The sequence below is a fragment of the Gavialis gangeticus genome, unplaced genomic scaffold (assembly GCF_001723915.1).
Source record: "Gavialis gangeticus isolate Ggan-Ray unplaced genomic scaffold, GavGan_comp1, whole genome shotgun sequence".
In the NCBI taxonomy this organism is placed as follows: domain Eukaryota; kingdom Metazoa; phylum Chordata; order Crocodylia; family Gavialidae; genus Gavialis; species Gavialis gangeticus.
The window spans coordinates 25440075-25453198 of record NW_017729026.1 but is presented as its reverse complement, the minus strand read 5'-3'; the positions used below and the strand labels follow the sequence as shown (position 1 = coordinate 25453198).

The window sequence follows — 13124 nt, the reverse complement described above, 5'->3', positions numbered from 1 at the left end:
CTGCTTCAGCAGTCTAGCTGGCACAAGGGGTAGTGTCCCCAGGTACCAATTGGCTGGGCCCCAGAAGGTCCTGAGAGTGAGTAGCCCTGAGCTACTTGCCAGGGCAGCTTTTTGTACTGCTGTGGCCAGGACAGGGCAGCTCTTTATACTGATGGGGACAGCACAGGTGCTGGCCCCAGGCTCTAGCTCCCCCTGGATGCAGATCTGGGAGGAGCCAGGCAGGGTTATTTTGCTCTAAGTGGCACAATTTGCTCTACAACAAAGTGCATGTCCAAGCACGTGTGCTGAGACAAAAAGCCCCGGCTCAACTTTGCACCGCTTCTATCTGAGCTGCTGTAACCGCATGTGGGTGGATCTATAAGTTTGAAAAGAGCTAAAAACAGTCTGTTGGGCTGCCAAAAGGAAGAAAAAAACCCACAGGAATAGCTAACAGACAGCAACATTTCCAGAGGAAAGGTTAGCTTGATTAGCAAAACATCAAGACCATTAAAATGGAGACATGGTTGTTAATACCTGTGGAATGAAGACTAATGAGCCATTAAGTTGATTGACTCTCTCAGCTACCTAAACAGAACTGCTGCTGCTGCTGCTGCTAGGCAGTTGGTTTTAAAATTTGGGTGGAGAAGGAATCAAAGTAGGGTGTTTATTCTGGGGAGGAAATCAGTTTCCCTGCTTAAGACATTCCCTGCCCATTTTGGAAGCCTAATGTTGGGGGGAAAGGTATGTGCTTTGAAAGGAAATAGGTTACGTATATTTTTATAGTGGTGAGAGAGGCTTGTCGGATTCTGTGGATTTAAGGTACCACTAAAGTCTACATATGGCTTGGATAGGGCTTTACTGCTGTGTGTGTGATTTATGTGATAGTTAATCTGTACAAAGAACATGAGTTCAGCTTAGGGTGTGTTTGTGAAGCCCTTGAACAAAAGACAAAAATATTAGTAAAAGCATCAGGAATTGGGTGAAGCTCAGATGTGTGAGCACCGAGGAGAGGGCAGAAAGGGGTTTAAGCCAGTGGTTCTCAACCATTTCAGACTCAAAGCGTCCCTCTGAAAATGCCAGCTCTTAGCTTCCACTTGTCTCTTGAGTACAGAAAAATAACAGAGCAACTCCTCTGTTGCACAGAACTCAGGCCACAACAGGTTAGAATATATTTGATGCTATGGAGTCCTTTTAGAAATCTCTGGGTTTATCTGGCAAATTGTGTGGGGATATTTGCATACCTGACAACGCTAACATTCACAGCACCACGGCACCCTTAAAAAGATCTCAAAGCAGAGATGCGATAATAGATAAGATTAGTAGTATTAGAGATTGATAGATGAATGCAATTACTTGTACTAGAATCTAATCAAGATATTCAGGCCCAGACCTTTTACCGACGGTAGCAGTCTTTCCTCATTAACATAGGAAGGCAACATTTTCCAGTAAGGAAGCAACTCCTGAATATCAGGTTGGGTTCTTGGTTCAGTATGGAAATAGAGAAGAGCACCCCACCTGGAACTCCCAGCACCACTTGTAGATCAAATTCCTGTGAATTAGGTACAGCAAAAGCTCTGTTAACCAGCATTTTACAATTCGGCATGTTCTGTTAACCAGCATGCCGGCTTGTAAAGGGAAAGTGAAACTGGAAGGGCCCACTGTGGCACTTCTGGCTTCACGGAGCTCCCACAGCTCAGGGGAAAGCAGCCTGCGCTGCCAAGCTCCCACGGCCCGGAGGCATAGCAGGCTGTGTGGGTCCCCCCTCCTTGTCTCTCGGGGCCTGTGGGAGGGGTGACAATACGGTGGGAGGGGCACCAATGCGGCGGGAGGGGCGGCAGGACAGGTGGCAGCCCGAACAGGCAAAGATGCCTGTTCAGGCCACTCAGTTATCCAGCATATTTTGTTATCCGGCACCTTCCATTCCCTCTGGGTGCCAGATAACAAGGGTTTGGAAGAGGAAGGAGAAAACAGGGATTTTATGGTTTCCCAATAGCAGGGTGGCATTGCAATAAAGTAGATTTGGAATGTTTGCATTTCAGTGACATGCTGTGGAGTAGAGCGTCAGTCTTCCCATCACAGCAGTACTGTCTTTGGTGTTGCGCATACTGCAGCGTATACTTTTACTACTTGCTCTTTATCGCCTCCATGTATCAGTATGTCATCTACATATGACAACACACAACTTTGACTGTCTGGAGAAAGCTTGTCCCATATCCTTACCACATGTGCATGGCGTATTGCTGGGGCATTGTGAAATCCTTGGGGCACTCAAGTAAAACAATACTGTTGTCCCCTGAATGTCAATCCAAATTTGTACCAGCATTTCTGTGCCAAGGGAATGGCAAAAAAATGCATTAGCCAAGTCCAGTACTGAAAACCATTTTGCACCCCCCTGCTATGGCTGCTAGAATTTCAGGGTATTTCACCACAACAGGAGCTGTGACAGGAGTCACTGCATTCAAAGCTCTGAAGTCTATTGTTAATCTCCAGGTTTTCACATCTGCTTTCAGAACAGGCCAAATCGGGAAATTGCAAACACTAGGCTTCTGTATTATTATTTCCTGACTTAAACTATTTATTGTGGGTTGTAATCCCGCTTCAGCCTCTCATGGATATTTATATTGCCTCTGTGGTGGAGGGTCTGGTCCCCTAATCAAGACATAAACCCGTATCTTGCCACATTCTAACTTATCCTTTGCCCAAGCCTTAGGAAATGCCTGCATCCACTCATCCTGATTAACTTAATCAGTTATAGCAGGAGCCTTGATAGCTGCACACCGATGCACTGCAGAAATCAACACACTCTTTTCCTCTACTGGCCATTTCCACAGACACCCGCTAGCTAAATCCAGCAGTATTCCTCCCTGCTGCAAAGCAGTCATTCCTAAAATTCCATTCTCACCGTCTCCTCTTGGCTTATCCTTTCATATTCCATATTTTCCCCGAAACTTCCCTCTCCTATTTGAGTCACAACAGGTTGGGTTACTGGTGAGTTCTCCAACTCTCCAGTATAGGACTCTAGTTGCAAATGATTGGGGTGCATTAAAACCCCATCTGGAACCCATCTCTGTTGCAAAACACTGATTGAGGCTCCAGTATCAATCAGCATTTGGGGGTTTTTCACATTCCCCTCATCTCCCACTAAAACTTGAATGGTTGGGCGCCCCCAGTAGTCAAAGCAGACGTAGTCCAAGCAGACTCATGCCCCCTGGGTGCCTTGGGAGTGGGGCATCTATATTGTGGGTTAGGAGGTGCTGAAGGCTGAACCGACCGATGTGGGTCTGGCTCTGCTCCTTCCACTAGCCCTTCTGTCTGAATGAGCTCTACCAATCTCTTCATCAGTGCATTAGTGGGAGCCCCATTCCACTTGTTTCTGTCTTCCCTCACAGACATTAGTTTTTTCCAGACCTGTGTCCAGAAGGAATCAGGACCTTCCTCATTCTGACCCTCTCTGCAGATTCTGTATTCCATCCTACCTCTGGGTCCTCGACCCCTATTTGAACCTCTTTCCCCGAATCCCCTCTTGTGCTGAGGAGTACCAAACTTCCAAAAAGGTGGTCCATTGGTACTAAATGTGACACCCTGTATTGGTTCTCCTTTGTTACCCTTATTCCATACCTCCTTTTTAGGACTGCTCTTCCTGTATATTAATCCTGCCTTTCGAATTTGAGTCCTCAGCTCAGGCCACTGTATAGCATCATCAACATGTCCTAATATAACTTTCACTGGTGCAACCAACCCCTCTATTAGGGTGGTCTTAAATCCCAACTCATCAAAGTTATAATCTCCATTTCCCAGCTGAGGAATTAAACCCCAACAACTGCTTCCTCCGGATATAAGCTTCAGGGCTTTCTCCAGGTTTCTGCACTTCCCTAGAGTACAACCAGGTCACTATCCAAGCACCTAAAAGTTCAGTCAGAATTCCCTAGTCCATCTGTATAAGTTATCTTCAACTGGCTGTCCATCATCCAAGGCTGTCTTAATCACTGACCAGTGCTCTGAATTACAACTAGCTCAAGCTACATCTCAACAGTCAGGAACAGTCCATCTTGTTTGATCCAAACACTCTGCAACTCACTGAATTGCTGTATACCTGTTCAATGGACCTAAATTCATGGCTGCTGCTCTCATCTGTTCTGGTGCTAATGGAGCAGTAACAGTGACAGTCTGTTCTACCCTGCGCTGCTGCTGATCCAGTTCATTACCATCTCCTACTCCCCCTGCAGCTGGAGCTTGATACATCTTTATAATCTGCTGTGTCACTACTGGAGCCATAGGACACTGTTCCACCTTTTCCTTCATGTCATGCAACTCCTGCCTCAAAGGAACATAAGCACTCAAAGCTTTTGCATGTTCAGGTAGATCCCTACCTCCACTAGGGTCTAGGGAATTTGGATCCAACCAAATGCTTTCATCCCAGTTACAAGGCTGCCTTAAACCAGCTGTGACAGCTGCCACAACTCCCTGCTTCTTCTGCAACTGAGCCTGAAGGCTATAAATCACTTGACAATGCTGGTGGCCTACCTCTGACCCATTCTGCTCTTTAGGATTCCTTATAACTGCTTGCATTCCTGCCCGCGCTTCAGCAAGTACTGTCTTTGGTGTTGTGCACACTGCAGCATATAACATACCATATAGAGTTTGATTCTTCCAGATCCTAAGGTCTAGTCCCAATAGGCACCCTGTGCAGGCACTAAATCTTAGAACACTTGACTGTTGCTTCAAGAATGTATATTACTGGGGCTCTGTCTTCTGGGATTTCAGGCAATCATAAGATCCACGTAGCAAGGATTTGAATGCAAGGTAAGAATCACCGCATGATCTTCCAGCAGTAAAGTTTAGGAGTCAGATGCTTACCCAACCTGACCTCAATTAAATCAGCTGGATGGGAGCTAAATGTAGTACTAAAAAGTGGCTGAAGAAAATGAGAGAAATCTGTTGCAAATCCCAGCATGGAGCTGGTTATGTATGAAGTGGAGTATTTCAAGTATGAATGTGTGTATGTGTTTGTGCATGTGCTGAAGAAAGTAAGGTTTGCAGTGGAGACACAGGAGAGCTTTGTGTACAGCACTAACTGACGCAGCTCAGCCTGTTCTCCGTCACTCTGTTTCACTTCTGGCTGTGCAGGAACATGCAGTGGCTCTTCATCCTCACTGTCCTTGTCATCACCTACATACAACAGGTAAGCTTTTGAAGGACTTTTCCCCTCCTCTAGGGTCTAAAGCTTAAATAAAATGTACTCGAGGAACTGCCTCATGCAGAATAGAAAGCCATTTCCCACTACAGGGTAACATTTGTTTGTGAAATTTTGGCAGGCAGAATTTTGTTATTTTCCTCTTTATGCTACTCATTAAAATTTGGATGGGATGTGGGGGAAGGGGTAAAGTATTAGCAACTCTGCCTTTTATTTTTCTTTATGTACAAAATCTTGTCTGAGGCAGTGTAAAAAAGCAAACATTTTTCCTTGCTTCTACTCCAGGTATATACACTTATCTGGCTCTAGGACTCTACAGATTAGTTTTACGAATTAGCATTGAGTGCTGCTTATGTTTGGTCTTGACTTGTGGGATAATATTAAATGGAATCTTTTCTAAAATCTACTCCTGTTTCAAACGTTAATTTAATTGAAAAACCTAAAGCTTGAAAACTGTATGAAACAATGTGTTGTTTTGCTCTTCTAAATACCAAGCTAAATGTCCAAACAAAGCATTTTCAGATAAAGCTTTTTTAAATAGTTATAGCTAGACCTAAAAGCAACTGAAATTTTAAGATATGTTTGTCATGTATTTTGCTATTAACTTATTTACCTCAAACATTCTTTCCTTAATTTTAAAACAAACCAACCAATGACCCATCAAGCACTGCTATACAATGGACTCATTTTTGAGTCTGCCCAGGGAAAACATGTGCAGTGGGTTTGTGTGATGTGGACACATCATTACAGAAAGCTAAGGAAGCAAGAATTATAAAATATTTGGTCTGTAAACTTTACAGGCAGGCTTTAAATTTTTATCATAACCTGATGGATCTTTGAAGATCTTTCAAGTAAACGGAGTTATTCAGTGGTAGCAGAGGTAATGGTACCAGTGGATGTTTTCTTATATTTTGTTTTTCTTGCTGTGAAGCTTCAGCATTTCACTTTGAATTAGCCTCTTTTCCATTTTTTTTAGTTTAGGTAGCATGCTGAAAGTTCAAAGCACATTTTGCTTTATAACACAAAAGCCTGAAATAACTACATGAACGTAAGTGAATCTGCTGAACCACCTAGTATATTTCCTGTTACAAATGCACCTTGACATGCAAAAACTGATTTTAGCCACTCAGGAAGTGTCCAAAATCTATGCAAATCACTACAGAAATTATGCTGGCTCACAAGATTAGAGCAAGTGCTGAATAGTGTTAATTTTGAGTTTTTTAAATCACAGATGTCAAAGATAGGTCCCTTGGAGCCCTATCATCTGGACTGCAATGTTGCACATGGGTTTCAGAGTGGACCAACATGCATGTGGCAGTTGGGGCTGGTCTGTGGGCTAGATTCAGCCTGTGGACTGGCCCTACATCACTCATCTAGCCCATCTAAATAATTTCTTTCTTTCCTTCTTTCTATACATGCACACACAAAAATTATTCAATGTTAGAGACTAGATGGTTACTTCAGGACAGGAGGATCAAACTTATCAGGGGGCCAGTCCACAGGCTGAATGGGTCAGGCTGAATATGGGGCATACCATGCATATTATATAAAGTGACCTGCTGCCTTCATATCGTTCTTCCAGAAAAAAACTTTAAGAAGCTTAAATTATCAACTCATGAAATACAGACCAAATTATTTTTGCAGAATACATGAAAAGCTAATACTAGTAGGTTTTTTTAAAAGTTTTAAGTGCTAGAGATTTATTACTGCTGTGCTAATGAGGAATAAATACTATAACAACGAAAGAAAGCAAAACAACACATTTGTAAAGCTGCGTCTGATATACAGATCTCATGCCATGGAGGCACAGCCAAAGCCAAAGCCAAATGATAGCTCAGGTCCCACAGGAGTTGGTCAATAGGTAAGTATCTTAAAATTAGTTCTAGGAAAGTGAGCTTGGAAGCCATACTTTGGAACCTTGTAAAATGTTAAAAATTGTTTGAAAAATTAAAGATATGGCTAGAAAATGACTGTAAATTGGTGGCAGAGGTAAAAAAAAAAAAACCCAACCCTGTGAGACAGGTCCTCTATTCTCTGTAGCAAGCTAGAATTCAATTACAGTGCAAGAGCATTCACTGAAGTGCCAGGCAAAGTACTAGGCAAATTTTCCACTTTCTTCCAGTTTAAAAAGAGAAAGTTGAAATAAATTGGTAATTAATAAGCATGAGAACAGCAACCTTTGTTATTTTGCTATTACATTCAATTTTCTTTATAGTCAGTGTCAAAAGCTGGGTTTTTTTTATATTGCTGGCATGAAGCTACATATCAGAATTTGTAACAAGACAGAGAACCTGACAGCAGACAGATGATCTGTAGGTACCCAGGAAAATTTGGAAAATGAGTTACAATTTTGGAACCTAGGTGACACTGATAACTTATGTCTGTCACTGTAAGATGGCTGTATCTTGTTTCTGTCCTCCTTTACTGACAGAACTAGAAGTTACTTTGAATTGTGCTGATGGAGCTGATAGCACTTCTAGTTCTCAAACCTTACTCCCATGTAGCAAGTAGCCACACGGCAGGGCTCCAGCTCGGTATCAACCTATTCAGCGCTAGCATATAGGCACATTAAAGTTTGTATTTCTGTTAAAAGGACTGACGGTGAAATAGATGAATGTCTAGAAATAACAGATCATTTAAATTGTCACTAGATTCTTGAGTTGATACTCCATTGCTATAAACATGTGATATAATTTTTCAAGCTTTGCATAATTGTAGGAAAATAATGGTTTCACTTTTTCATATGAAATACAGGATCTTTGTTTTAGATCATTCAGACTATCATTCAGTCCTAATAGTTGCTGCTGCAGATATTTTATTAAGATTCATTTTTTAACTAAGCCCTGTCTTGTGGAAACACTTGTGTGAGTAAATTTATGCATAGGAACAAAGCTTCTCTACACACTGGAACAGCTCCTGTGTTGCTACGAACACATTTTCACAAGTATAGCAGAGGCAACCAAATCATTAAGTAAGTTCTAAGTTCAGAATACTTGTGGCTATGTAAGTGAGAGAGAGAACACTGGTGGGCTTCCAGATACCAAGCTAAGCTCACAAGGCTGTATAATAAGAAGAGGATTTGATTTTTTTTGAGTATGTATCATATGACGTCCTTGAGAAAGAACAGAAGCCACCCCCTCCCCCATGTCAACTGGTAAGTCTTTTTGTGACTAGAAGGTTTTGTTTTACTGAGACGCAGACCTTTTCATGAAATAATAGGTGACCGGACTCATTGGTGGTGCAGGGCAAGTGTGCTGAAGTTAGTGATGAATTTGGTCCTTTGTCTCTCATATAAACCCCTTTTTGATCTTCCAAACCTTTGTGCGGTGACTTAAGAGGCTTCTTTCAGCCTTATTACATTTTGTGGCATATTAACCAGCTTTAAATTATTCCAGCCCTCAAAAAATCCAACTATGTCCAAGTTTTTTTGTAGGGCACAAGGTAACAGTCAACTGCAAGTGAAGGCTGGGGAAAAGTCTGAAGAAGCCGGTGAGGTACATCAGCGTAAAGTGTTTTGTCACTGGCCATGCAGATGCCCACCCAAGCCAACCTGCACCCTTGGCATGAGCTTGGTAAAGGATGGATGTGGCTGCTGTCAGATCTGTGCCAAGCAGTCAGGAGAGATATGTAATGAAGCAGATATCTGTGATCCTCACAAAGGGTTATACTGCGACTACTCTGCAGACAGACCTAGGTATGAAACAGGAGTATGTGCATGTAAGTTACTCTTTTGTATCCTATTCTTGACACTTGAGAGGGTGGGGACAGTTGCATGTGCCCCAGAAAATAAGATTCTTTTGTTTGGGATGTACAATTCATACTTTTATGTCACACCAAATTGGAGTTCCCCACCCGTTTTCCAGTGTGTAAAGCCACGATACTGAGATTAAGGCAGTATCTCCCTTAAACTTACTTAGGGTGAAGTTACACATTACACTTAGATCATAGTAATGACACTTAAAATGTGAGCATCCACACATTAAAGCTTTTAAGTGCCCTTTGAGTGTCTCTCACTTACACCACTTCCGGCAAGGGTTAACTCTGGGTTGGGCTACCTAGCTTGTGTTAGGGGAAATAAAGGTAGTAATTTGCAGTTCTCCAGCATTCCAGCTGCCTCCCAACCCCCAGCGAAGTTGGAGCTCAGGTGTCCTGGCTCCTAGCCATGCCTCTAATCACCAGCCCTCTAGTGGCAAGACAGAACTGTGCAGGCAAGAAACAGCATTAACTGTTAACATGAGACTGCTCACATCTACACATGTGAATTTTTCTTTGCAGAAAATTCAGGGGCATTAAATTGTGCCCCAGCACTCATGTGAACATGCACCTATTGGGAACAAATTTGCTCCCAATGGGAGTGGTTCACTCAAGGGTTGCTCCTGCCCTATTTTGTACCCCCCGCAGCAGCCAGGGGGAGTTCCAGACTCCCCTGAGTGCCAGCCCAGGGCTGGCAGGGGGCATGTGGGCTGCGCCCAATCTCCACAGGGCAGGGGAGGGCTGTCCTGGCAACCAGGACCGCTGCATCCCAGCCAGGTCTAATGTGCAGTAAAGCATCTCATATAGACATGCTCAGTATGTTCTAACTTTAATACCACTTAACATTCCAGATTTAGCATGGTCTTACATGTAATATGCAACTTCAGCCCTACACATCAATTAAACTAGCCCGCTATGTATATCCACCCTTACATATAGGCATGTTTATTAGAAAAAACAGCCAATACACATACTTTTTCATACATAAAAAGTGCATATGGACAAGGAAGAGTTGGACTCAACTCTCATATCTGCAAACTTAATCAAAGGAAGTTCTGGATGCAGAATTTATAATAGCAAGGAGCACTACAGGTGGAAAAGGACACTCATTACAATTCTGTACACATTAACTGTATGTTAAAGCTTGTGGCAGATTAAGTAACTTTCCTGTCTAACCTTTTTCAGATATGATAGCTGTAGGATGCGAGCTCAATGGAGTGCATTATCCTAATGGGCAAGCTTTCCAACCCTCCCCTCTTTATAAGTGTCTGTGTGTCAGTGGTGCAATTGGATGCACCCCCGTATTCACTCCCAAATCAGCTGTAAGTCCATGCACCACAGTCAAAGGGAAAAAAAAGTTTGGACCTTCCACCTGTGGCCCTGGACAACAGAAGCAGCTACAATCAACAGGTTACAGATTAATGCCAGGTGTGCATGACTAGAATGGTAATTTCTTTTTATAAATGATAAATTTAAAAAATACATTTTTTTAAAAGGGCAAGTTTATAGATATTCTTCTATTAACCAACATGTCTGTCTTTCACATGGCTCACTTGTAGCATTATCAATGTGAAATCCCCATTCACTTTTAAAAGTCATCCTTATTTTTCTATGTACTAGAACAGCAGTTCTCAACCATTGTTGTACCAAGACTCCTTTGTAAACATCAATGGCCAGTCTCAATCCAGTGCCCCTCTCTCCCAACCCACTGCCCTCCTGCCCCTACGCCTCAACCCCCCAGTGTGTGGGGCAGGGGATGGGTGTGTTGGACATGGGAGGCCCCAGGCAGGCCCTCGCAGGCTGGAACTCTGACAGCCTGGAAGGGAAAAGCCAGTTTCCCAAGTTTTTCTCCTTTAAAGGAGAATCCATTTTTAAAGTTTGTTTGTGACCCTTTCATAAGGTTCCTATACAGGTGCAGGGAGGCTGCTCCAATGCACTGTAACTACAGCACATTGAAGAAGACTCAGTTAATTGAGTCTGTTGGAGCATGGCAATTACCGTGCTCCATCATCACGTGTATCATTTTACCTGTACTGAAAAATGGTAGCGGGGGTGTTTTAACTCAAGCTTGTTTGACCAGCTTTAAAGCGCCCTGTCACCATTTTTCAGCGTGGGGAAGCTGATACATGTGACACTCCAGGCGCTTATTAAAGCACCCTCCCGCCTCCCAGAGCACATCGATAAACACCCATATATTCTTGCAATGCACTTTTGGGTCATGACCCACTGGTTGAGAAACACTGCACTAAAAGAATAAAATAAAACTAAGCTCAAGACTCAACAGCTAACCACTCTCATGCACTGTGGATGCTTAAGTATATGGGGAAGACCCGGGATTTCCTAAAGTGGGGTGCAGCACACCACCCCTTGAACTATAGGGGGATAGGGGTGAAGTGTGGTTGGGACCCCTTGGCCAGTATGGGACACCAGGAAGCTGGGCAGGGAGCAGGTGCACAAAGTGGGGACCTGCACCCTGCTGCTGCCGCTGTTGCTGGCTGACCTACTGGCAGGGGGGAGCTCCAGAGCTGCTCCTGCCCTGTGCTGTAGGGGGCAGCTGTACAGGAGCTGGGCTTGGCCAGGGACATCAGCAGTGGTGGTGCACAAGTTCCTCCCTCCAGTGCCTGCTCCCAACCAGAGGCAGGAGCAGGCACGGAGCAGGCAGTGGAAGGAGGAACCTGTGAGCCGCTGATCCCTCCTGAGTCTGGCACCCTGCAAAGCCATAGCCCATGGCTGGAACAGGACAGAAGCAGCTCTGGGGCTCCCTCTGTGCCCAGCTGAGCTGGAGCAGTAGTAGTAGTGGCAGAAGGTCGGTTCAGCCATATTGCTGCACCTCTTTGGACCCTCTCCTGCATAAGCAGCTGCATGGCAGGAAGCCAGCCTCCTCCCCACTCTGCACTTGGAGGTCAGTTTGGACAAGCTTTTAGCAAACCATCCTAAAGAAATGGAAACTCGCTTTACATCCAAATCATAATTTAGTACTTGGACCAGCAGCAAAGGAGAGCAAATCCTTTTCACAGAATGTATTTAAAGTTGTATACAAAACCACACTCGGTAAGAAAGCCACTCAGAAAAGCATCTGAGTTCAAATGAATGCATTGCACACTCTAGAAACTGTTCTTAAATTAATCAAGAAAAGACATAATACCTCTTAAATGTCCGAAACACTCATTTCATCTGGTTAAAATGCATCAATAAAGCAGTACGATGACCTGAAACTACTTATTTTTGTCATCTTAATATAACTGAAATCTGAAACCAAGTTTTTAACAATCTTTACTGAGAAAGCAGAAATACCAAATATTTGTATAAGATGTGGAATACAAGAAAAAGCTTATCATCATTCACAAAGCAACTGTTTTCAAATTGGCCCTTGTTTTAGAAGGCTGAGCCCTCCCCTGCTTTATTAAGAGGAGGAGAAAAAGATAATTGACCGATGCATACTGAGGAACCAGGTCATTCTTCCGGTCACAAAGCACCTCTGATTGCTGTCTTTGCCCCTGATGTCAGGGAAACAAACAGCATTTTCCCCAGACTAGGTGCATTTTCTGCATAGAACTTTAGGCAAGTCTGTAAATCCATAGCAGGTCTGCATGAGGTAAGAAGAGTAACAGAATTTTTCCTGTATGTCAAAACACTTCTGTGTTTCAATAAAATGGAGCTTGTTGTCTTGCAGAGCCCAGCAAACTACAAATTCTAATTTCATAAGCTAGCTTTTGTGGAGAACTTTCTTGCATGTGATCCTGATGGAAAGCACACAGCCTGGGTGGGGTCATTTATGCTTCTAATTAGTTAGACTATCTGGCCTTCATGTATTATCACAATATGAACCCCAAGGGGATATTTAAATCCAATTAAATCCAGATAAGGATTTACTTGAATGTAAAAAGAATTTTACAGTAACATTCCTGTTCCTCTTAGATTTCAAACTTTGATTTTACATCAAAGTAGAAGTGACTCAAGATAATCACCAGGGATCTGGGTTTTCCATTTGCTATGGTAAAACACGGATTTTTTTTAAAGGAGAAAAATGTGGGAAACAGCAGGTTTCCCCTTGCAGGCTGACAGAGTTCCAGCTTGCAAAGGGCTGTGGAAGGAAGGTGATCAAGCAGGGGACACTGTGTGCATGTGTGTGCATGCACATGCATGTGTAGGTGTACGTAGTAGCCAGGCAGCGGTGCAGCTTCCTCCAGGTAAGTCT

The 13124-nt window shown here is 43.3% G+C and overlaps 1 protein-coding gene across 1 annotated transcript in view; it reads left to right on the top strand.

Moving 5' to 3' along the window:
* Window positions 1–5068: 5068 nt before the first annotated feature.
* The window catches only part of WISP3 (WNT1 inducible signaling pathway protein 3), a 17293-nt gene continuing 9237 nt past the window's right edge, over window positions 5069–13124 (top strand). Inside the window, exons 1-3 of the mRNA XM_019520074.1 lie at window positions 5069–5161; window positions 8596–8890; window positions 10112–10354. Coding sequence (XP_019375619.1) covers window positions 5111–5161; window positions 8596–8890; window positions 10112–10354 — 589 coding nt within the window. The 5' untranslated portion in view covers window positions 5069–5110. The remainder of the gene's footprint in view (window positions 5162–8595; window positions 8891–10111; window positions 10355–13124) is intronic.